General features: G+C 46.0%; 1 protein-coding gene across 1 annotated transcript in view; it reads right to left on the bottom strand.

The window, feature by feature from the left end:
• Nucleotides 1-1,127: 1,127 nt before the first annotated feature.
• Nucleotides 1,128-25,801, bottom strand: part of LOC145345553 (myelin and lymphocyte protein-like) — a 30,173-nt gene continuing 5,499 nt past the window's right edge. Inside the window, exons 2-4 of the mRNA XM_080193387.1 lie at nucleotides 14,178-14,345; nucleotides 12,578-12,697; nucleotides 1,128-1,205 (exon numbers count right to left, since the gene is read on the bottom strand). Of these exons, the coding sequence (XP_080049513.1) occupies nucleotides 1,128-1,205; nucleotides 12,578-12,697; nucleotides 14,178-14,345 (366 nt within the window). The remainder of the gene's footprint in view (nucleotides 1,206-12,577; nucleotides 12,698-14,177; nucleotides 14,346-25,801) is intronic.

The raw sequence follows: 25,801 nt of genomic DNA on the forward strand, positions 1-25,801 counted from the left end.
TCTGGCCTCAGGTTGACATGGAAGATTCCAAAATTGTTTGAAATAGAACAGAAGAGTTCACAAACAAAAACAGATTACCTGATCATTGTCACAAAGCTGTTAGTGGGATCTTGCTGTGTGTAAATTGGCTCCTACACTTCAACAGTAACAACACTTCAATAGTACATCACTGGTTGTAAAGAGCTTCAGGTCATCCTGAGATTTGGAAATATCTTCTGAAATATAAAAGTAGGGTGGGATTTTTCCAGCGATAGAGAGCATTGGCCGCTAGTGGGATCATCCAGACCTGCCCACGTCAATGGTATTTAGCGTGGATCGCCCTTCACAATGGGAAATGCATCATGAGGGCTGGGCTGGCCTTCAGTAAGATTTGAATATCCCACCAGCTCGAAAAATTGTGCCCGGAAACTTTTCCTGTCCCGCACCCAAACTGGGGAGCACATTGCAGGGAATGGCCTTCGGTGGGACTGGAACTGGGAAGGGCTGGAAAATCCCACCGGAAAGTTTTTCCTGTTTTGCACTCTGATTATTCACTATTTTGTAATTTTGCCTCAATGATTTATATTTACTAAAAAATAAGGTAAAATGAAACAGGAAGCAGTAATGTGGCCACACGGATTTAAAGAGTACATTTTATTAAAAAATAACAGAAAACAAAAATCATGTTATCTACAAGCTTTTTAAAGTAAGGTTATTTGTAAGTCAACTATCCTTGCAGCCAAAACCCAAAGGCACAAGTTGTATGACACAATATCAAATTGCTGCAAGTTAATTCAACAAAATAAATCATAGATTCCAATATCCTTGAAAAATAGAAACTAATTTTCTCATAGGCACAGAGATAATGATTAAAAATTACAGGCTGGTTTTCCTCTCAATGTAGAAATCCTCCTTGGTAAACAATGTGGAAGAAAGGATTGTATAGTATTTATTCCTGATTTTCCATCCACTAATATTAATGGAAAGAATATCAGATGGGCTATTTTTTTGTAACCCTAGTTATATAAACGCTGTGGTTACAGTTACAATGAGAATAGAACAGCACTATGGAAAGAGCAATCAGCAATTTTACAAGTGGGGCAAAAATCTTCTGGTAAAATGTTGGAATTCGCTGCTTGTCTTGACGTTCATGAAGAGGACTTCCATCGTAATGCTGAGAATATCGCGTGTATCGTGTAGAATAAGGTGACCAAGAATGCAAACACCTGAAATAATAAGACAAAAGAATGCTTGACAGAAAGAAAATTGGGGGGAATCTTACGATAAAATGGCAGAATGCTGTTCCTAGTGGGAAAACCAGGAAAACACACCGGTTTTCTCTCTGGGTCTTAGAATAGAACCATAGAATCCCCACAGCGCAGTCTATTAAGCCTGCACCAACAATAATCCCAACCAGGACCAAGTATTTATCCTGCTAGACCCCCGACACTAAGGGGCAATTTAGTATGGCCAACCTAACCTGCACATCTTTGAACTATAGGAGGAAACTGGAGCACCCAGAGGAAACCCACACAGACCTGGACAGAACATGCAAACTCCACACAGACAGTCACCCGAGTTCAGAATTGAACCCAGATCCCTGGCACTGTGAGGCAGCAGTGCGAATTACTGTGCCACAGTGCCACCCTTCCACCATATCTGAAGGTGCAATTCTGTTCCTCACTTGCCTGTTCTATGAGAACAGACTTGTTCTATGACCCTAGGTTCGAAACGTTGGCTCTATTCTCTCGGGACAGATGCTGTCAGACCTGCTCATATTTTCTGTTTTTCTTCCAGATTTCAGCTTTTATTAAATTGTTCTGTTGTTTGCTCAGAGACACCCAAGCCTCATGAATTTGACTGATGCTGGCTTTGATCCTGTCTCAGTTAACTGATGGCATGAAGGGTGTTAGTGCAGGTTAGTGCTACAAAGGGTTCTCTTCATCACTACTGATAGATCCCCATTCTGTGCCCCTGTTCAGCAGAGGGAGACTCAGTTGTGATGCTCACAACACCATCATTACTACTCACTCTCTTACTTGAATCTATTAACTTGGCATAGTTTCCTTGAACAGTGTGTGTTGGAGCCGACAAGGGAGCGAGCTATCTTGGATCTGGTGCTATGTAATGAGGCGGGTAGAATTAGGGACCTTGCAGTGAAGGATCCTCTTGGAGAGAGTGATCATTGTATGGTGGAGTTTCTGGTGCAGATGGAGGAGGAGAAAGTGGGTTCCCGGACACGCGTCCTTTGTTTGAATAGAGGGGAGTACGGTAGGATGAGAGAAGAATTGGCGAATGTGGACTGGGGGAGCGCGTTGGAGGGAGGGTCTGCTGAGGAGCAGTGGAGGATCTTTAAGGAGATCTTTCTTGGTGCTCAGCAGAAATTTATTCCGATGGTCAAAAAGGACTGTAGGAGGAGAGGTAATAAGCCATGGATAACGAAGGAGGTGAAGGTCTTGCTGCAGCTGTATAGGGCATTGGTGAGGCCGCAACTGGAGTACTGTGTGCATTTTTGGGCGCCGCACCTGCGCAAAGATATTTTGGTCTTGGAGGGAGTGCAGAGGAGGTTTACTAGGCTGATACCGGAGTTGAGGGGGTTGAGCTATGAGGAGAGGCTGAATAAACTGGGCTTGTACTCGTTGGAGTTTAGAAGAATGAGAGGAGATCTCATTGAGACGTATAAGATGATGAATGGGATGGATAGGATAGAGGTGGAAAGACTCTTCCCGCTCAAAAAAGACAATAGGACTAGGGGGCACAGCCTCAAGATAAAAGGGGGGCGGTTTAGAACGGAGTTGAGGAGGAACTTCTTCACTCAAAGGGTGGTGAATCTCTGGAATTCTCTGCCCGTTGAAGTGGTGGAGGCTGCCTCACTAAATATTTTTAAGACGCGGGTTGATGGGTTTTTGATAGGAGAGGGGATTAAGGGTTATGGGGAGAAGGTGGGAAAGTGGAACTGAGCAGCGACAGATCAGCCATGATCTTATTGAATGGCGGGGCAGGCTCGAAGGGCTGGATGGCCTACTCCTGCTCCTATTTCTTATGTTCTTATGTTCTTATGTTCTTATGAAAGTGTTAAATTAAAAGCGGAGGAATTTAGAGTAGCTAAGAGTAGTGGGCGAGAAGAGGATTGGGAGAGGTTTAAATGTCAACAAAGATTGACAAAGAAGTTGATAAAGGAGGGTAGGAGAAACTATGAAGCTGGGCTAGCGCTTAATATAAAAAAGGATAGCAAGAGTTTTTATAAATATATAAAAAGGAAGAGGCTGGCTAGGGTGAACGTTGGTCCTTTAGAGGATGAGAAAGGGGAGCTAGTGGTAGGGGATGGGGATATGGCTAAGGTATTGAATAACTTTCTTGTTTCTGTCTTCACGGAGGAGGACGTGAATAATTTGCCGGGTGTTAGCGATGGAAAGGTGGTAGGACTGGAGGGTCTTAATGACATTACTGTTACTAGAGAGGCGGTGCTCGACAGACTGGAGGGGCTGATTGTGGACAAGTCCCCAGGACCGGATGGAATGCATCCGAGGGTTCTGAAAGAAATGGCGGAGGTTATAGTGGATGCGTTGGTGGTTATTTTCCAGACATCGCTGGATTCCGGGGAAGTGCCGGAAGATTGGAAAACGGCTAATGTTACGCCGTTGTTTAAGAAGGGTGCCAGGCAAAAGGCAGGGAATTATAGGCCGGTTAGTTTAACGTCTGTGGTAGGTAAAATGTTAGAATCCGTCATTAAGGAGGAAATTGCGAGGCATCTTGAAGGGACTTGCTTGATAGAGCAGACGCAGCACGGTTTCATTAAAAGGAAGTCGTGTCTGACAAATTTACTGGAGTTCTATGAGGATGTGTCTAGGGCGGTGGATAGAGGAGAGCCGGTGGATGTGGTCTTTCTGGATTTTCAGAAGGCGTTTGACAAAGTACCTCATAAGAGCTTATTGCAGAAGGTCAGGGGACTTGGAGTTGGGGGTAGGGTGTTAGCGTGGATAGAGGATTGGTTGTCAAATAGGAGGCAGAGAGTGGGGGTCAACGGGTGCTATTCGGATTGGCGGATGGTGACTAGTGGAGTGCCCCAGGGGTCGGTGCTGGGGCCTCAGCTTTTTACCATTTATATAGATGATCTGGAGGAGGGAACCGAGTGTAGGGTGTCGAAATTTGCGGATGACACCAAGATTGGGGGAACGGCAAATTGTGCGGAGGGTGTGGAGAGTCTGCAGAAGGATCTAGATAGGCTGGGCGAATGGGCCAGGAAATGGCAAATGGAATTTACTGTTGGCAAGTGTGAGGTGGTCCACTTTGGAAGGAAGAATGGTAGGAAGGACTATTACTTACGTGGCGAAAAACTGCAGCAGGTGACGGTGCAGAGGCACCTCGGGGTCCTTGTGCATGAGTCGCAAAAACCCAGCTTGCAGGTGCAGCAGGTGGTCAGGAAGGCGAATGGGATGCTGGCCTTCATAGCGAAGGGGATTGAATATAAAAGTAGGGAGGTCTTGCTGCAGCTGTATAGGGCATTGGTGAGGCCGCAGCTGGAGTACTGTGTGCAGTTTTGGGCGCCGCACCTGCGCAAAGATATTTTGGCCTTGGAGGGAGTGCAGAGGAGGTTTACTAGGCTGATACCGGAGTTGAGGGGGTTGAGCTATGAGGAGAGGCTGAATGAACTAGGCTTGTACTCGTTGGAGTTTAGAAGAATGAGGGGAGATCTCATTGAGACGTATAAGATGATGAATGGGATGGATAGGATAGAGGTGGAGAGACTCTTCCTGCTCAAAAAAGACAGTAGGACTAGGGGGCACAGCCTCAAGATAAAGGGGGGGCGTTTTAGAACGGAGTTGAGGAGGAACTTCTTCACTCAAAGGGTGGTGAATCTCTGGAATTCTCTACCCGTTGAAGTGGTGGAGGCTGCCTCGCTAAATATTTTCAAGAAGCGGGTTGATGGGTTTTTGATAAGAGAGGGGATTAAGGGTTATGGGGAGAGGGCCGGAAAGTGGAACTGAGCAGCGACAGATCAGCCATGATCTTATTGAATGGCGGGGCAGGCTCGAAGGGCTAGATGGCCTACTCCTGCTCCTATTTCTTATGTTCTTATGTTCATAGAATAGGCAAGGGAAATAATTGACCAGGTCTTCCAGGTGAACAGCATTCATCATCAAGGCATAGAGTCATGCAGTGCAAAAATGGTCCTTCAGACCATTGAGTCTGCACCAACAATAACTACTACTAAAGACGGAGGCAGACAAGTGGGTCACGCTTAGGAAGGGGAAAGCAAGGGTGCTAGAGAGCACCCCGGTGGATGCTATTGTTGGGCCAAAGGGCCTGTTTCCATGCTGTAAACCTCTATGACTCTATAACTCTATGACTTCAATGCTGAGGAGAAAGACAGAGAAATGGATGGATTGATATTGGGTAGGAACTATTTTTTTTCAAATCTCAAACCTAACCCCAACCTTCTTCCAATTCTTTTAGTTTTAACAGAGTTATGGACAATGAATCCTGTTCCTCCCAACTAAGTTTATCTTCTTCAACCAGCATCTGAGCCTCTCAAACCATGAGAACTCCCAATAAAAAGACTCCAGGTATAGAATTCCTCCCTTTGCAATCAGGGATTGAATCATCGCCATAGTTTCAATGTCCATGCCCCAGGGATTGGAAAAGCCCCTCAAGGATCTCAGACCCCACCTCCTCTACATCTACACCACCACAGATGTAATCTGCCCCCAGAGAGGCCATTACATCCCACAACCCACCCGCAAGACAAGCCTGTCAAAGAACAAAGAAAGTTACAGCTGGAACAGGCCCTTTAGCCTCCCCAAGCCTGCACCAATCATGCTGCCCAAATGAACCAAAACCCCCCTACCCTTCCAGGGACCATATCCCTCTATTCCCATCCTATTCATGTATTTGTCCAGACGCCCCTTAAAAGAACAAAGAACAAAGAACAACACAGCACGGGAAACAGGCCCTTCGGCCCAACGAGCCCGCGCCGCCGTCCTACTATCTCACTCTCGTATCTGCTTCCACTATCTCCCCCAACAGCGAGTTCCAGGCCCTCCAACCCCTGTGTAAAAAACTTGCCTCATCCATCTCCTTTTAACCTTTCCCCTCGCACTTTAAACCTATGCCCCCTAGTAATTAACTCTTCCACCCTGGGAGAAAGCTTCTGCTGTCCACTCTGTCCATGCCCCTCATAATCTTGTAGACTTCTATCAGGTCACCTCTCAGCCTCCGTCGTTCCAGTGAGAACAAACCAAGTTTCCCCAACCTCTCCTCATAGCTCGTGCTCTCCATACCAGGCAACGTCCCAGTAAATCTTTTATGTACCCTCTCCAAAGCCTCCATATCCTTCTGGTAGTGTGGTGACCAGAATTGAACACTATATTCCAAGTGCGGCCTGACTCAGGTTCTATAAACCTGCAACATGACTTGCTCATGTTTAAACTCAATGCCCCAACAGATGAAGGCAAGTATGCCATATGCCTTCTTGACTACCTTCTCTACTTGTGTTGCCACTTTCAGTGATCAGTATACCTGTACATCCAGATCCCTCTGCCTGTCAATATCTTAAAGCATTTAGTGTATATTTCCTATCTTTATTAGATCTTCCAAAATGCATCTGTCAATCCCTAATTTCCCCTTGAGAAGGTGGTGATGCCTTCATGAACCACTGCCGAGCCTGTGGTATAGATATACCCATTGTGTTAGGAAGAAGGTTCCACAATTTTGACCGAGCTACAATGAAGGAAAGGAGATATATTTCCAAATGGGAATGGTTTGTGCCTTGAAGGGGAAATTGCAGGTTGTGATGTTCCCATGTGTCTGTTGACCTTGCCCACTAAGTGGTAAAGGTCACAGATTTGGAAGGTGCCATCACAGGAGCCTTGATAAGTTGTGAAGGTGTATCTTGTGGATGAGCCACACTGCTGCCACTGAGCGCACGGGTGGAGGGAATGAGTGTTGAAGATGATGGAATGCCAATCACGCGGGCTGCTTTGTCCTGGATGGTGTCAAGTTTCTTGAGTGTTGTTGGTGCTGCGCCCATCCAGGCAGTGGAGAGTATTCCATCACACTCCTCCTAGATAGTGAACCAGGTCTGGGGAGTCAGAAAGTGACAACAATCCTGGCCTCTGACCTGTTCTACTACCCACAGTGCTTATGTGGTTGGCCCAGTTAAATTTCTGGTTGAGTCCTCAGGATGTTGATAGTGGGGGATTCAGCGATGGTAATGCCATTTAAGGTCATGAGGAGATGATTAGATCCTCTCTTGTTGGAGGTGATCATTGCCATGGCAGTTCTGTGGTGTGAATATTAGCTGCCTTTAACAGCCCAAGCCTGAATGTCTTTCAGGTCTTGCTGCATATGGACATAGACTGCTTCAGTGTCTGAGGAGTTGTGATGACGGCTCAATCCAAGTGTTGATTGCTCGAGGAACTCTGGCTCAGAGCGGGTGAGCTGGATTCTAAGCTCTGGACACTGCGACACATCAGGGAGGGGGAGAGATACCTGGACAATGTGTTCCAGGAGGCAGTCATGCCCCTTAGATTAAATACTTTGAATTCAGCCAGTGGACAGGGACAGGAGAGTGTGGCTGTGAATGAGTCAGGTAGAGGGATCCAGGAGGTAGGGTTGAGGGAGCCTCAGTCCCTAAACTTGTCCAACAGGTCTGAGATTCTTGTTCCCTGTGTGGATGGGAATGGATACTGCAGGGAGGATGAGCAAACTGATCACGGCATGGTGGTACAGGAGCCGTCTAAGTGGGGGGAGAAAAAAGAAATGTAGTCGTAATTGGGGAGGTCATAGCCTCATTGTATTATTGCTAGACTATTAATCCAGAAACTTAGCTGATGTTCTGAGGACCTGGGTTCGAATCCTGCCACGGCAGATAGTGGAATTTGAATTCAATAAAAAGAAATCTGAATTAAGAATCTTCTGATGATCGTGAAACCATTGTTGTTAAAACCCATCTGGTTCATTAATGTCCTTTAGGGAGAGAAATCTGCCATCCTTCCTCGGTCTGGCTCACATATCACTTCAGAGCCGGAACAATGCAGCTGATTCTCAACTGCCTTCAAAGTGCAACTAGGGATGAGCAATAAATGCTGGCCAGGTAGCGATGCCCATGTCCCACAAATGAATAAAAAAAAGTAGGCTTGGCTACCTCTGTAAAGAGTGGGCTCCATGCTGTATGCAAAGTTCTGTCGTAAGTTGATGCCTCCAAGCTGCTTCCTTTGACAAGGTACCGCATAGTAGGTTGTTGCATAAAGTTAAATCACACAGGATCCAGAGTGAGGTAGCTAAATGGATACAAAATTGGCTTGATGACAGAAGCCAGAGGGTGGTTGTACAGAGTTGTTTTTCAAACTGGAGGCCTGTGACCAGCAGTGTGCCTCAGGGACCAGTGCTGGGTCCACTGTTATTTGTCATTTATGTTAATGATTTGGATGAGAATTTAGAAGGTATGGTTAGTAAGTTTGCAGATGACACCAAGATTGATGGCATAGTGGAAAATGAAGAAGGTTATCTCAGATTGCAACGGGATCTTGATCAATTGGGCTAGTGGGCTGACGAATGGCAGATGGAGTTTAATTCAGATAAATGTGAGGTGATGCATTTTGGTAGATTGAACCAGGGCAGGACTAACTCAGTTAATGGTAGGACATTGGGGAGGGTTACAGAACAAAGAGATCTAGGAGTATATGTTTATAACTCCTTGAAAGTGGAGTCACAGGTGGACAGAGTGGTGAAGAAGGCATTCAGCATGCTTGGTTTCATTGATCAGAACATTGAATACAGGAGTTGGAATGTTTTGTTGAAGTTGTACAAGACATTGGTAAGGCCACACTTGGAATACTGTGTACAATTCTGGTCACCCTATTATAGAAAGGATATTATTAAACTAGAAAGAGCACAGAAAAGATTTATTAGGTTGCTACTAGGACATGATGGTTTGAGTTATAAGGAGAAGCTGGATAGACTGGGATTTTTTCTCTGGAGCGTAGGAGGCTTCGGGGAGATCTTATAGAGGTCTATAAAATAATGAGGGGCACAGATCAGCTAGATAGTCAATATCTTTTCCCAAAGGTAGGAGAGTCTAAAAGTAGAGGGCTTAGGTTTAAGGTGAGAGGGGAGAGATACAAAAGAGGAGCAATTTTTTCACACAGAGGGTGGTGAGTGTCTGGAACAAGCTGCCAGGGGCAGTAGTAGAGGCGGGTACAATTTTGTCTTTTAAAAAGCATTTAGATAGTTACATGGGTAAGATAAGTATAGAGGGATATGGGCCAAATGCGGACAATTGGTACTAGCTTAGAGATTTAAAAAAAAAGGGTGGCATGGACAAGTTGGGCCAAAGGCCCTGTTTTCATGTTGTAAATCTGTACGACTCTATGACTCTAACTGGGGATAGTATAGTTAGGGGCATTGACACTGTTCTCTGTGACCAGGGTCGAGAATCCCAAAGGTTGTGTTGCCTGCCTGGTACTTGGGTTCAGAATATTTCATCTGGGCTACAGAGGAGTGGAAGGGTAAAGACCCAATTCACATTGGTTCACATAGGTACCAATGACATAGGTAGAACAGGAACAAAGGTTCTGCAAAGTGGGTATGAACAGCTTGGTGCTAAATTAGAAAGCAGAACCAAAAAGGTAATAATCTCTGGATTACTACCTGGGCCACGAGCTAATTGGCACAGGGTCAATAAGATTGAGGAGGTAAATGCATGGTTCAAAGATTGGTGTGGAAGGAATGGGTTTGAATTCATGAGACATTGGCATCAGTCTTGGGGTAAAGGGAATCTGTATCGGTGGGACAATGTTCATCTGATTCGTGCTTGGACCAGAATCCTTGCAAATTGTATAACCAGGGCTGTAGATAGGGCTTTAAACTAAATAGTGGGGGGGAGGGTTCAGTTGTATGGAGAATTAAAAAGTTAAAGGGAAGGGTAGAAGTTAATAGAGCTGAGGGATCAGGAGAGGTTAGTAAAGTGTCTAGACTACACAATAGAACAGAGTATAGAAGCTGGCAGGAATCTAACCACAGGCACATCAAAAAAGGTGACAAGTATGAGAAGGGACGTGGTCAATGCAGGATTGAGGGTGTTGGACCTAAATGCACACAGTGTACAGAACAATGAGCTTGTTGCACACATTGAAATTGGCCAGTACAATATTGTGGGCATCCCAGACACGTGGCTGCAAGGGGATCAGGGCTGAGATCTAAATATCTAAGGATATGTGTCCTATCGGAAGGACAGTCAGATGGGCAAAGAGGGTGGGGTTGCATTGTTAGTAAGGAATGAAGTTAAATCGATAGCAAGAAGCGATATAGAATCAGAAGGCATAGAATCCCTATGGGTAGAGTTGAGGAATCGCAAAGGTAAAAAGACATTGATAGGAGTTATGTACCAGCCCCTGGGCAGTAGTCAGGGTGTGGAACAGAAAATAAATCAGGAGATAGAAAAGGCATATAAAATAGGCAATATTATATTAATCAAGGGGGACTTCAATATGCAGGTGGGCTGGGAAAATCAGGTAGGTAGTGGGTCCCAAGAGCAAATTGTGGAATGCCAAAGAGATGGTTTTTTTTGGAGCAGCTTGTGACAGAGCTGACTAGTGGACAGGCAATTCTGGGTTTGGTGATGTGTAATGAGGCAGACTTGATTAGGGAACTTAAGGTGAAGGAACCCTTAGGGAGCAGTGACCACAATATAATAGAATTTACCCTGCAGTTTGAGAGGGAGAAGCTGGAATCAGACGTAACAGTATTACAATTAAATAAAGGTAACTACAAAGACATGAAGGAGGAGCTGGCCAGAGTTGATTGGAAAGGGAGCCTAGCAAGGAAACAGTGGAACAGCAATAGCAGGAGTTTTTGAGAGTTATTTGGGAGGCACAACGGGAATTCATCCCAAGGAGGAGGAGACATGCTAAGGGGAGGACGAGGCATCCACGGCCAACGAGGGAACTCAAGCACAGCATAAAAGCAAAGGAAAAAGCATACAAAGTGGCAAGGATTAGTGGGAACAGAGGATTGGGAAGCCTTTAAAAGATCCAGAGGGCACAACCTCAGGCTAAAGGGATGATCCTTTAAAACGGAGATGAGGAGGAATTTCTTTAGTCAGAGAGTGGTGAATCTGTGGAACTGTTTGCCACAGATGGCTGTGGGTGCCAAGTCATTCAGTGTCTCTAAGACAGAGATAGATAGGTTCTTGATTAATAAGGGGACCAGGGGTTATGGGGAAAAGGCAGGAGAATGGGGATGAGAAAAATATCGGCCATAGAACATAGAACATTACAGCGCAGAACAGGCCCTTCGGCCCACGATGTTGCGCCGACCAGTTAAAAAACAATGACCCTCTAACCTAAACCAAACCCTTTCCATCCATAAACCTATCCACAGATCTCTTAAACGCCCCCAAACTAGGCGCATTTACAACTGCAGCAGGCAGGGCATTCCAATCCCTCACCACCCTCTGGGTAAAGAACCTACCCCTGACATCTGTCCTATAACTACCCCCCCTTAATTTAAAGCCATGCCCCCTCGTGCTAGCTTTCTCCATCCGAGGAAAAAGGCTATCACTGTCCACCCTATCTAAACCTCTGATCATCTTATATGTTTCAATAAGGTTCCCTCTTAGCCGCCTTCTTTCTAATGAAAACAACCCCAAATCCCTCAGCCTCTCCTCATAGGACCTCCCCTCCATACCAGGCAACATCCTGGTAAACCTCCTCTGCACCCTCTCCAATGCCTCCACATCCTTCCTATAATGTGGGGACCAGAACTGCACACAATACTCCAAGTGCGGCCGCACCAGAGTTTTGTACAGTTGCAACATGACGCTGCGGCTCCTAAATTCAATCCCCCTACCAATAAACGCCAAGACACCGTATGCCTTCCTAACAACCTTATCTACTTGATTCCCAACTTTCAGGGATCTATGTACACATACACCTAGATCCCTCTGTTCATCCACACTATTCAGAGTCCTACCATTAGCCCTATACTCGACACATCTGTTATTCCTGCCAAAGCCATGATTGGATGGCGGAGCAGACTCGATGGGCCGAGTGGCCTAATTCTGCTCTTATATCTTAGGATAACCCCCATTTACCCTGCTAGTCCCCCTGACACTAAGGGGAAATTTAGCATGGCCAATCCATCTAACCCGCACATCTTTGGACCGTGGGAATAAGCCAGAGCACCCGGGGGAAACCCACACAGACACAGGGAGAATGTGCAAATTCCTGCAGACAGTGATCCGAGCCAGGAATTGAGTCTGTGTTCCTGTGAGGCAGCAATACTTACTACTGCGCCACTGTGCCATCTTTAAATTTATATTTGAAAGATATTGGCAAGCTGTTTGAAATCACTTAACCTTAGTTTATTGGGTATATTTTGCCCATTTGTTAAGGACTGTACTGATCCCACACACAGGGCCATTCGGCCCATCGAGTCTGCACCCACAATCCCACTCCAGCCCTATCCCTGTAACCTCATGCGTTTACCCCAGCTAGTCCCCCGACGCCAAGGGGCAATTTAGCATGGCCAATCCACCGAAACCGCACATCTTTGCCAAAGCCAGATTGAGTATATCAGCAAATGTCTGATGACTTACCGAAACAGCAATGTTTATTTTGTAAACATTGGTAATCTTAAAATTAATCTTTGTGTCTCTAGCCTCCGTGACAGCAACACTGAAATAAAACACAGCTGCAGCAATATGGTAGATGGCATCCTGGGAGAGAAGGACAATCACAGAATGAGAAACTAATTCACGCAATCATTTTACAATCAGCCCCCAAAAGCTCAAATTTACTGAGAGAAACTATCGAGGTTCCAGTCGGGACACTGCAATAATTGTCCTTGAACCAGGCTTTCAGATCTTAGTCCTTCCTTGTGCTAGGAAGTGATTGTGTGAGGACAGTTTGTCCCGCAGAGAGTGGTGGGTGGATTGCGCTGCCAGAGGAGGTGGTGGAAGCAGGCACATTAGCAACATTGAAGAAGCATCTGGATGGGTACACGAAGAGGGAGGGAATAGAGGGATACAGTCTGAGTAAGGGCAGAAGGTTTTTTTAGTTTAGTTAGGGAACCATAATCAGCACAGGCTTGGAGGGCTGAAAGGCCTGTTCCTGTGCTGTACTCTTCTTTGTTCTTTCTTTGTTCTAGAACAGTCAAAGGATCCTCTGACTCTCATTGACTTGTCTCACACTTGGATAATGATGCCTTGGCTGAAGTGTCAGAGGGCAACAGGTCTCTAAATAACTGTATCCCACTCAGCACCTTCAATGAGAATGGGAGCAAACCGGAGGTTGAATGCTGAGCTCGGACTGGGTGGTCTGTTTTACACTTGATCCTCCCCAGCCCTCCCCAACATCCATCCCCAAAGCACCCAAAACACACAGGCAGTTCTAAATGCACCCTTCACACTGTGGGCTGGATCTTGACTAATAGTGTCAACAGGTATAGAGCATGAATTAAAAAGATAGAATGATAGAATCCTCACAGTACATGGGCGGCACGGTAGCACAGTGGTTAGCATTGCTGCTTCACAGCTCCAGGGTCCTGGGTTCGATGCTTGGGTCACTGTCTGTGTGGAGTTTGCACATTCTCCTCGTGTCTGCGTGGGTTTCCTCCGGGTACTCCGGTTTCCTCCCACAGTCCAAAGATGTGCGGGTTAGGTTGATTAGCCACGCTAAGAAATTGCCCCTTAGTGTCCAGGGTAGCGGAGATTAGAGGAATTAGTGGGTATAATATGTAGGGAAAATGAGCCTGGGTGGAATTGTGTTCGGTGCAGACTCAATGGGCCGAAGGGCCTGTTTCTGCACTGTAGGGTTCTATGATCTATGATCTACAGGAGGAGGCCATTCAGCCCATTGAGTCTGCACCAACCACAATCCCACCCAGGCCCTATTCCCATAACTCCATGCATTTATCCAAGACTCGTTCTATGGTACAGTTCCCCTGACACTAAGGGGCAATTTAGCATGGCCAATCCACCTAACCCGCACATCTTTGAACTGTGGGAGCAAACCGGAGTACCCGGATGAAACCTGCGCAGAGACAGGGAGAGTGTGCAAACTCCACACAGACAGTGGCCCGAGCCGAGAATCAAACCTGGGTCCCTGGCACTGTGACTTAGCAGTGCTAACTACTCTGCCACCGTGCCACCCTAATCTACTATGTAACATGGAAACACAAGCAGGCAATGAACATACCAGTGCAATCCATGAAGATGAACGTTTCTGCATTCCAGTGAGGTACAGTGTGAGCAGCATGCTAGTTACAATGAAGCAAGAAACCGAAACAAACATCAACCAGCCTTGGAGATCTGGAAATGGAATTTCTGTAGAAGCCACAAGGATCCAAACTAGACCACCAAAAACCTAAAAAAAACAAAATACAGTGCAAAAAAAAGTCAGCTATCCAGTCTAACCCGCAAGCAACTCCATGCTATGTGGTTCACTCACAATACCCCAGGATAAATGGTGAAGAATACTAAATTAATCTAAACTTAATTGTTTAGATGCGTAAGTATGAGTATGCATACAGCAACAATTCACTATTAACAAATACAGGTCCCAAGAAACCAACAGAGCCTACGAAGTTCTTTCAAAAAAATCACCTGGTTCCATTCCAAAAAGTGCATTTTATTCCATAAATACAAACATACGTATACACAAATTAGGGGCAGGAGTAGGCCATTTGGCCTCTCAAATTTGCTTTGACCTTGATAAGCTCACCTGATTGATGTCTCTCAACTCAACTCTGTTGTCTATTCCCACGTGGGCGGCACAGTAGCACAGTGGACAGCGCTGCTGCTTCACAGCTCCGGGGACCTGGGTTCGATTCCCGGCTTGGGTCACTGTCTGTGTGGAGTTTGCACATTCTCCTCGTGTCTGTGTGGGTTTCCTCTGGGTTGCTCCGGTTTCCTCCCACAGTCCAAAGATGTGTGGGTTAGGTTGATTGGCCATGCTGATTTGACCTTTAGAGTCTTGAGATGTGTAGGTTAGAGAGATTAGCGGGTAAGTATGTGGGGGGTAAGGCCTGGGTAGAACTGTGGTCGGTGCAGACTCGATGGGCTGAATGGCCTCTTTCTGCACAATAGGGTTTCTCTGATTATTACTTTGACTCCCTTGTCAATCAAGAATCTATCTTAAAGACATTCAGTAACTCAGCCTCCACTGTTTCCTGGGGAAGAGAATCTCACTCAATAACAACCCTCTGAGAAAATAATTCTCCCCATCTATGTGTTAAATAAAGACCCCTTTGGAACATTTCTCCCAGCCTGCTGCGTGGACCACCTTGCCAGTAATTTTCCTTGTTCTTCTTTGTCCTTGGTTCTCGTTCCAACTAGGCACAATCTCACACATACACTAGGGCAAAAGATATCACTTTATACACAACCTGTCGGTTCCTATTCATACTGAATAGTTGAAGTGTTGGGCATACAATTAGATTTAGTGACCTCCCACCTGAACTAAACAAGCTTTATCCAAAAGCACCAATCAAATTACAATAATGTAGAGATGCCAGCATTGGATTGGGTTGGGCACAGTAAGAAGCCTCAAAACACCAGGTTAAAGTCCAACAGGTTTATTTGTTAGCATGAGCTTTCGGAGCACTGCTCCTTCATCAGGTGAGTGGGGAATTGGTTTCACAAACAGAGCATATATAGACAGAGACTCAATTAGGGTTGATGGGTTGTACTATAAACCCCTAAATAGTCAGCAGGAAATTGAGGAGCAAATTTGTAAGGAGATTACAGATAGCTCCAAGAAGAATAGGGTGGTAATAGTAGGGGATTTTAACTTTCTCAACATTGACTGGGACAGCCATTGTATTAGAGGCTTGGATGGAGAGAAATTCGTTGAGTGTATTCAGGAGGAATTTCTCACTCAATTTGTGGGTGACCCGACTAGAAAGGGGGCAAAACTTGACCTCTTCTTGGGAAATAAGGAAGGGCAGGTGACAGAAGTGTTAGTGAGGGATCACTTTAGGACCAGTGACCATAATTCTATTAGTTTTAAGGTAACTATGGAGAATGATAGGTCAGTCCCAAAAGTTAAAATACTAAATTGGGGCAAAGCCAATTTTGATGGCGTCAGGCAGGAACTTTCAAAAGTTAATTGGAGGAATCTGTGGGAAGGCAAAGGGATGTCTGGTAAGTGGCACGCTTTCAAAAGTGTATTAACTAGGGTTCAGGGTGAACACATTCCCCTTTAAGTGAAGGGCAAGGCTGGCAGAAGTAGGGAAGTCTGGATGACCCAGGATATTGAGGCCTTGGTCAAGAAGAAGAAAGAGGCACATGACATGCATAGGAAGCTGGGAACAAGTGAATCCCCAGAAGAGTATAGGGGGTGTAGGAATACAGTTAAGAGAGAAATCAGGCAGGCAAAAAGGGAACACAAGATTGTTTTGGCAGATAAGGCAAAGGAGAATCGAAAAAGCTTCTGCAAATACATAAAGGGCAAAAGAGTAACTCGGGAGAGAGTAGGGTACCTTAAGGATCAACAAGGTCATCTATGTGCGGATTCACAAGAGATGGTGAGATCCTAAGATAGATAAATCCCCGAGACCTGATGAAGTGTATCCCAGGACATTGTGGGAGGAAATTGTAGATCCCCTAGCCAAGATATTTGAATCACCGATAGTCACGGGTGAGGTGCATGAAGATTGGAGAGTGGCAAATGTTGTGCTTTTGTTTAAAAAGGGTTGCAGGGAAAAGCCTGGCAACTACAGGCCAGTGAGCCTCACATCTGTGGTGGGTAAATTATTGGAAGGTATTTTGAGAGACAGGATCTACAGACATTTAGAGACGCAAGGACTGATTAGGGACAGTCAGCATAGCTTTGTGAGTGGAAAATCATGTCTCACAAATTTGAAGGTAGACAGGGACAGTGCAGTTGATATTGTCTACATGAATTTTAGCAAGGCCTTTGACAAGGTACCGCATTGTAAGTTGTTGCATAAGGTTAACTCTCATGAGTTTGAGATTCAGGATGAGGTATCTAAATGGATACAAAGTTGGCTTCATGACAGAAGCCAGAGGGTGGTTGTAGATGGTTGTTTTTCAAACTGGAGGCCTGTGACCAGCGGTGTGCCTCAGGGATCAGTGCTGGATCCACTGTTATTTGTCATTTATATTAATGATTTGGATGAGAATACAGGAGGCATGGTTAGTAAGTTTGCAGATGACACTAAAATTGGAGGCATAGTGGACAGTGAAGAATATTATCCCCAATTGCAACGGGGTCTTGATCAATTTGGCCAATGGACTGATGAATGGCAGATGGAGTCTAATTTAGACAAATGTGAGGTAATGCATTTTGGTAGATTGAACCAAGGCAGGACTTACTCAGTTAATGGATGGCATTGGAGAGTGTTACAGAACAAAGAGATCTAGGGGTACATGTCCATAGCTCTTTGAAAGTGGAGTCTCAGGTGGACAGAGTGGTGAAGAAGGCATTCAGCATGCTTGGTTTCATCGGTCAGAACATTGAATACAGGAGTTGAGACATCTTGTTGAAGTTGTACAAGACATTGGTAAGGCCACACTTGGAATGCTGTGTGCAATTCTCGTCATTCCATTATAAAAAGGATATTATTAAATTAGAAAGAGCGCAGAAAAGATATACAAGGATGCTACCAGGACTTGATGGATTGAGTCATAAGGAGAGGCTGGATAGAATGGGATGTTTTTCTCTGGAGCATAGGAGGCTGATGGGTGATCTTATGGAGATTTATAAAATAATAAGGGGCACAGATCAGCTAGATAGTCAATATCTTTTCCCAAAGGAGTCTAAAACAAGAGGGCAGAGATTTAAGGTGAGAGGGTAGAAATACAGTATTCAGAGGCGCAATTTTTTCAAACAAAGGGTGGTGAGTGTCTGGAACAAACTGCCAGAGGTAGTAGTAGAAGCGGGTACAATTTTGTCTTTTGAAAAGCATTCAGACAGCTACATGGGTCAGATGGGTATAGAGGGATATGGGCCAAATGCGGGCAATTGGGATTATCTTCGGATCTTCTAAAAAAAAAGCAGCATGGACAAGTTGGGCCGAAGGGCCTATTTCCATGCTGTAAACCTCTATGACTCTATGACTCAATGTCATTGATGAAGACGAACATTTCGCCAAGGCCATCCCCATACTCCCCTTCTCACTTTCAAACAACCACACAACGTCAAACAGACCATTGTTCGCAGCAAACTACCCAACCTTCAGGAAAACAGTGAGCACGACACCACACAACCTGCCATAGCAACCTCTGCAAGATATGCCGGATCATCAACATGGATGTCGTCATCTCACATGAGAGCACCATCCGCCAGGCACACAGTACATACTCTTGTGAATTGGCCAATGTTGTCTACCTGACATGCTGCAGGAAAAGATGTCCCGAGGCATGGTATATTGGCAAGACCATGCAAACATTACGACACTGCTCGACAATCACCAGGCATTCTGTTCTCTTCCTGTTGGGGAACACTTCAGCAGTCACAGGCAGTCAGTCTCTGATCTTTGGGTAAGGGTTCTCCAAGGCAGCCTTCATGACACACGACAATGCAGAATCGCCAGGCAGAAACTGATAGCCAAGTTCTGCACGCATGAGGACAGCCTCAACTGGGATCTTGGGTTCATGTCACACTATCTGTAACCCCCACAACTTGCCTGGGCTTGCAAAACCTCACTAACTGTCCTGTCTGGAGACAATTCATATCTCTTTAACCTTTGCTTGGCCCTCTGTCCACTCGCATTATCTGCATCTGTAAAGATGTGATTATTTGTTAAGACTCACATTCCACCATTATCTTGTAATTTGAGTTTGTGTCTATATATACCCTGTTTGTGAAACAAATCCTACATTCACCTGATGAAGGAGCAGCATTCCAAAAACTCATGCTATCAAATAAACCTGTTGGACTTTAATCTGCTGTTGTGGCACTTCTTACTGTGCCAAGTTACAATACGAAGAAGCTGATACATATAATCCAACCACTGCATTATCACATGTACATCAGCCGTGGTATTTATGGATAAGTGGAAGCGAGTATGGTGGAGGTGGCTGGAGTTTGACTTTGGGCAATGGAGTGAAAGAGAAATAGAAAACGCTCCAAAATCTCAGCAGGTCTGTCAGCATCCGTGGAGAAAGAAACAGAGGTAACAGCGCGGTGGCACAGTGGTTAGCACTGCTGCCTCACAGTGCCAGGGACCCAGGTTCAATTCCGGCCTCAGTCTGCGTGGAGTCTGCATGTTCTCCCTGCGTCTGCCTGCGTTTCCTCCGGCTTCCTCCCACACTTGAAAGGTGTGCGGATTAGGTTGATTGGGCATGCTAAATTGCCTCCAGTGCCAGGGGATTAACAAGGTAAATGTGTGGGATTGTGGGAATAGGGCTTGGGTGGGATTGTGGCCAGTACAGACTCAGTGGGCCGAATGTCCTCCTTCTGTACTGTGGGGATCCAATGATTCGATGTAACATTTCAAGTCTGGATGACTCTTCTTCAGAGCAGGTAAGTGGAAGAGACATGATGGATTTAATGCTATTGATAAGGGGGAGGGGTGGAGAAAAGGTTGGTCACAATGGAAGGACAGGGAACGATTGGAGGTTTGGAGTGATTAAAGGACAGAGATGTCCTGGATACAAGGGAATGGTAATGATAGTGTTAAAGACTAAAGCAGGTGTTTATAGCGGTATGCAGATCAGATAGCAGAATGCGTTAATAACAGAACAAGGGTCAGTGCTCACAGAAAATAAGACAAGCGAATGAAATGGTGATATCAATCCAGTCACTCATTAGACATTAATCTCAGTTCATGTTTCAAATCAATGGAGAGATACATCAATCATAGAATCCCTACAGAGCAGAGGAGGCCATTCGGCCCATTGAGTTTGTCCCCACCACAATCCCACCCATTTCCTTTCACCGTAACCCCACGCACTTACCCTGCTAAAACTAACCCTAGGGTCAATTTAGCATGGCCAATCAACCTAGCCTGCATAAATGGAGCTGTCTCTGTTTTAAACAGTCAGCCAATGTTAACTTTGCCCGAACTCTTTATATCACTGCACAAACAAACAGCTAGTGTTGAATGTATAATATGAATAATGACATTTATAAAATGGATGATTCCTCCCACAAAGGCAAAAAAAAAGTTCATAGTAAGAGCCCCACTCTTGAAGATGACAGGTTGAAGCTATAATGACACCTTCCTGTGTGCTCTTCTAACACACAGGCCTGCGGGTGAGATTGAAACAACACGGTCCCAAGGTCCTCTTCCTGGCAAATGTCTAATCTCTTGAAAACAAACAAGATTAAAGCCGGCCTCATTTTTCAAAGGGAACTGAAGGATTGCTGTGCGCTCTGTTTCACAGAGACGTGGCTCACTCCTGCCTCACCGACAGTGCCTTACAGTCAAAGAGTTTCTCAATCCACCAAATGGCTTGCACAGCAGCCTCAGGCAAGGCTAGGGGAGATGGGGTCTGCCTTCTAATCAACACATCTTGGTGCCTAGATGTCGGAACACTGGTCCCCCGAATCTAGAATACCTGACAGTAAAATGCTGCCCCTATTACCTTCCGCGGGAGTTCACCTCTATTATCCTGATGGTAGTTTACATCCCACCCCACGCGAACGTGAAAATCATAAGAACATAAGAACATAAGAAATAGGAGCAGGAGTAGGCCATCTGGCCCTTCGAGCCTGCCCCGCCATTCAATAAGATCATGGCTGATCTGTCGTGGCTCAGTTCCACTTTCCCGCCCTCTCCCCGTAACCCTTAATCCCCTCTCTTATCAAGAACCCATCAACCCGCTTCTTGAAAATATTTAGCGAGGCAGCCTCCACCACTTCAACGGGCAGAGAATTCCAGAGATTCACCACCCTTTGAGTGAAGAAGTTCCTCCTCAACTCCGTTCTAAAACGCCCCCCCTTTATCTTGAGGCTGTGCCCCCTAGTCCTACTGTCTTTTTTGAGCGGGAAGAGTCTCTCCACCTCTATCCTATCCATCCCATTCATCATCTTATACATCTCAATGAGATCTCCCCTCATTCTTCTAAACTCCAACGAGTACAAGCCTAGTTTATTCAGCCTCTCCTCATAGCTCAACCCCCTCAACTCCGGTATCAGCCTAGTAAACCTCCTCTGCACTCCCTCCAAGGCCAAAATATCTTTGCGCAGGTGCGGCGCCCAAAACTGCACACAGTACTCCAGCTGCGGCCTCACCAATGCCCTATACAGCTGCAGCAAGACCTCCCTACTTTTATATTCAATCCCCTTCACTATGAAGGCCAGCATCCCATTCGCCTTCCTGACCACCTGCTGCACCTGCAGGCTGGGTTTTTGCGACTCACGCACAAGGACCCTGAGGTCCCTCTGCACCGTCGCCTGCTGCAGTTTTTCGCCACGTAAGTAATAGTCCTTCCTACCATTCTTCCTACCAAAGTGGACCACCTCACACTTGCCAACATTAAATTCCATTTGCCATTTCCTGGCCCATTCGCCCAGCCTATCTAGATCCTTCTGCAGACTCTCCATACCCTCCGCACAATTTGCCATTCCCCCAATCTTGGTGTCATCCGCAAATTTCGACACCCTACACTCGGTTCCCTCCTCCAGATCATCTATATAAATGGTAAAAAGCTGAGGCCCCAGCACCGACCCCTGGGGCACTCCACTAGTCACCATCCGCCAATCCGAATAGCACCCGTTGACCCCCACTCTCTGCCTCCTATTTGACAACCAATCCTCTATCCACGCTAACACCCTACCCCCAACTCCAAGTCCCCTGACCTTCTGCAATAACCTCTTATGAGGTACTTTGTCAAACGCCTTCTGAAAATCCAGAAAGACCACATCCACCGGCTCTCCTCTATCCACCGCCCTAGACACATCCTCATAGAACTCCAGTAAGTTTGTCAGACACGACTTCCCTTTAATGAAACCGTGCTGCGTCTGCTCTATCAAGCAATTCCCTTCAAGATGCCTCGCAATTTCCTCCTTAATGACGGATTCTAACATTTTACCTACCACAGACGTTAAACTAACCGGCCTATAATTCCCTGCCTTTTGCCTGGCACCCTTCTTAAACAACGGCGTAACATTAGCCATTTTCCAATCCTCCGGCACTTCCCCGGAATCCAGCGATGTCTGGAAAATAACCACCAATGCATCCACTATAACCTCCGTGCTGGAGAAAAATCGTGCTGGACAAAATATACACCACCGCAAATAGCCTTGAGAGGAAACATCCCGAGGCCTTGTTCATCGTGGCCGGGGACTGCAATCAGGTCAAGCTCAAAAACTTCCTACCAAGACACCACCAACATGTCTCCTATTCAACCAGAGGCCCAAATATCCTAGAACATTGCCACACAAACATCAAGCATGCCTACTGCTCTATCGCCCGCATCACACTTTGACAAATCAGACCACAAGATTGTGCTCCTGCTCCCAGCTTACAATCAAAAACTGAAGTGGGAGAATCCGATAAGGAAAGTCATGCAATGTGGGTCTGAGGAATCGGATGATCTCCTACTGGGCTGTTAGAGTCAGTATTTAAAAACTCTGCGACCAGCCTGAACGAGTGAGCCACTACAGTAATTGACTTCATTAGTAAGTGTAGAAGACTGTGTACCAAAGAAGCAAATCTGTGTGTTTCCCAACTGGAAACCATGGACGAGTAACGATATCCACTGCCTACTGAGGGGGATAGATAGAGTGGATGTGCAGAGACTATTTCCTCGGGTGGATGTAGCTGTTACTAGGGGGCATAACCATAAGGTTCATGGTGGGAGATATAGGAGGGATGTCCAAGATAGATTCTTTACTCAGAGGGTGATTGGGGTGTGGAATATACTGCCGGCTGTGATAGTGGAGTCGGACACTTTAGGAACTTTCAAGCGGTTATTGGATAGGCACATGGAGCACTCCAGAATAATGGGGAGTGGGGTAGCTTGACCTTGGGTTCGGACATAGCTGGGCACAACATCGAGGGCCGAAGGGCCTGTACTGTGCTGCACTTTTCTATGTTCTATGTCTATGTCTACTGACGTCCTGGATGGAGGCATTCAAGTCGGGTGACCCTGACCTATACAAGAAAGCCAGATCTGATTTACAGAGAGACATCAAAGATGGCAAAAGGCAGGACTGAACCAAGCTAGTGTCCCAGCCTAGCCGCACTGACCCCCACTGACTATGGCAAGGTCTGCAAGACATAACAAGCTACAAGATGAAGGTGTGTAGAATCACCGGAACCAATGCACCCCTCCCTGATGAGTTCAGTGCATTCTACGCCTGTTTTGAGTAAGAGGTCAGCGAGAGGATGTCATCTGCCCCCAACAGCCTCGGTTGGCCCTGTGTTTGAGGGTCCGTCTTGAAAGTTAACCCACAGAAAGCGACTGGCCTGGATGGGTTACCTGGGTGAGCACTCAGATCCTGTGCAGATCAGCTGGTGGGGGTATTCACAGACATCTTTAACCTCTCTTTACACCAATCTGAGGTCCCTATCTGCTTCAAGAAGACGACCATCATCCCTGCACCAAAGAAAAGCCAAGCGGTGTGTCTTAATGACTATCAGCCGGTGGCTCTGGCATCCATCATTATGAAGTTCTTCGAAAGGTTAGTCATGGCACGAATCAATTCCAGCCTCTCAGATTGCCTGGATCTACTACAGTTCATCTATTACTGCAGATGCCATCTCCCTGGCCCTACTCTCAGCCCTGGAAGCATAATGGAGGACATGTGTACATCAGAGGTGATGAAGTGGAGATGGTTGAGAGCTTCAAGTTTCTAGGTGTCCAGATCACCAACAACCTGTCCTGGTACCAGCACATTGACAGTACAGTTAAGAAAGCCCACCAACGCCTCTACTTTCTCAGGAGGCTAAGGAAATTTGACATGTCTGCTATGATTCTCATCAAGTTTTACAGATGCACCATAGAAAGCATTTTTTCTGGTTGTATCACAGCTTGGTATGGCTCCTGCTCTGCCCAAGACCGCAAGGAACTGCAAAAGGTCGTGAATGTAGCCCAATCCATCATGCAAACCAGTCTATCATCCATTGACATTGTCTACACTTCCCACTGCCTCAGAAAAGCAGCCAACATAATCAAGGGCCCCATACATCCCAGACATTCTTTCTTCCACCTTCTTCTGTCGGGAAAAAGATACAAAAGGCTGAGGTAACATACCAACCGACTCAAGAACAGCTTCTTCCCTGCTGCCATCAGACTTTTCAATGGTCCTTTCATATATTAAGCTGATCTTTCTCTACACCCTATCTGTAACTGTAACATGAAATTCTGCACTCCCTCTTTTCCTTCTGTCCTATCTACTCTATGAATGGTATGCTTTGTCTGTATAGCACGCAAGAATCAATACTTTTCACTCTATCTCAACGACAATAATAAATCAAATCAATTCAATGTTAGTTTTGTGTTGCTGTATTTCATTTGCTCTATAGAACATGTGCCCTGCTTTTATTCATTGGGGCAATCTTTAAAACTGATGCCTCAATATTTATAAAATTAAGTTGCCGGTCGGGTTAGCCCAATGAGTGCCTGTTCTGCCATCGCAATGTCATGGACTCCAACCCTTGGCATTTCTTCCTCTGTTAAAAGCATAGAATCCCTACAGTGCAGAAGAGGCCATTCGGCCCATCAAGTCTGCACTGACCACAATCTCACCCAGTTCCTATCCCCTACCCCCAAACATTTACCCTAACTAATCCCCCTGACACAAGGGTCAATTTAGAACATAGAACATAGAATATTGAACATTCCAGTGCAGTACAGGCCCTTCGGCCCTTGATGTTGCGCAGACCTGTGAAACCAACCTAAAACCCATCTAACCTACGCTATTCCAATATCATCCATTTGTTTATCTAATGACCATTTAAATGCCCTTAAAGTTGGTGAGTCCACTACTGTTTCAGGCAGGGCACTCCACGCCCTTACTACCCTCTGAGTAAAGAACTTACCTCTGACATCCGTCCAATATCTCTCACCCCTCAATTTAAAGCTATGTCCCCTCGTGCTAGCCATCACTATCCGAGGAAAAAGGCTCTCACTGTCCACCCTATCTAATCCTCTGATTATCTCATATGCCTCTATTAAGTCACTTTGTAACCTTCTTCTCTCTAACGAAAATAGCCTCAAGTCCCTCAGCCTTTCCTCATAAGACCTTCCCACCATACCAGGCAACATCCTGGTAGATCTGGTGGCCATTACAGAGACGTGGCTGCAAGGTGACAGGGACTGGGAGATGAATGTACAGGGCTATCAAGTGTTTAGGAAGGACAGGCAGGAGGAAAGAGGGGGTGGCGTAGCTCTGCTGATTAAGGATAGTATCAAGGTGGTAGCAAGGGATGATATCGGAGCCAAAGAGCAGAACGTGGAATCGTTGTGGGTGGAGATTAGGAACAGCAAAGGGAGGAAGACGCTGGTGGGTGTCGTCTATAGGCCCCCGAATAATGATCTGGAGGTGGGGCGGGCTGTTAACACGCAAATAAGTGCGGCGTGCAGGAATGGGACGGCAGTAGTTATGGGAGATTTCAATCTACATATTGATTGGTCGACCCATGTTGGACGAGGTGGGCTCGAGGAGGAGTTCTTGGAATGCTGCCGGGATAATTTCCTTGAACAGTGTGTGTTGGAGCCGACGAGGGAGCAAGCTATCTTGGATCTGGTGCTATGTAATGAGGCGGGTAGAATTAGGGACCTTGCGGTGAAGGATCCTCTTGGAGAGAGTGATCATTGTATGGTGGAGTTTCTGGTGCAGATGGAGGAGGAGAAAGTGGGTTCCCGGACGCGCGTCCTTTGTTTGAATAGAGGGGAGTATGGTAG

The sequence above is a fragment of the Carcharhinus amblyrhynchos genome, chromosome 7 (genome assembly GCF_965287045.1).
Source record: "Carcharhinus amblyrhynchos chromosome 7, sCarAmb.v2.hapA, whole genome shotgun sequence".
Taxonomy (NCBI): Eukaryota; Metazoa; Chordata; class Chondrichthyes; order Carcharhiniformes; family Carcharhinidae; genus Carcharhinus; species Carcharhinus amblyrhynchos.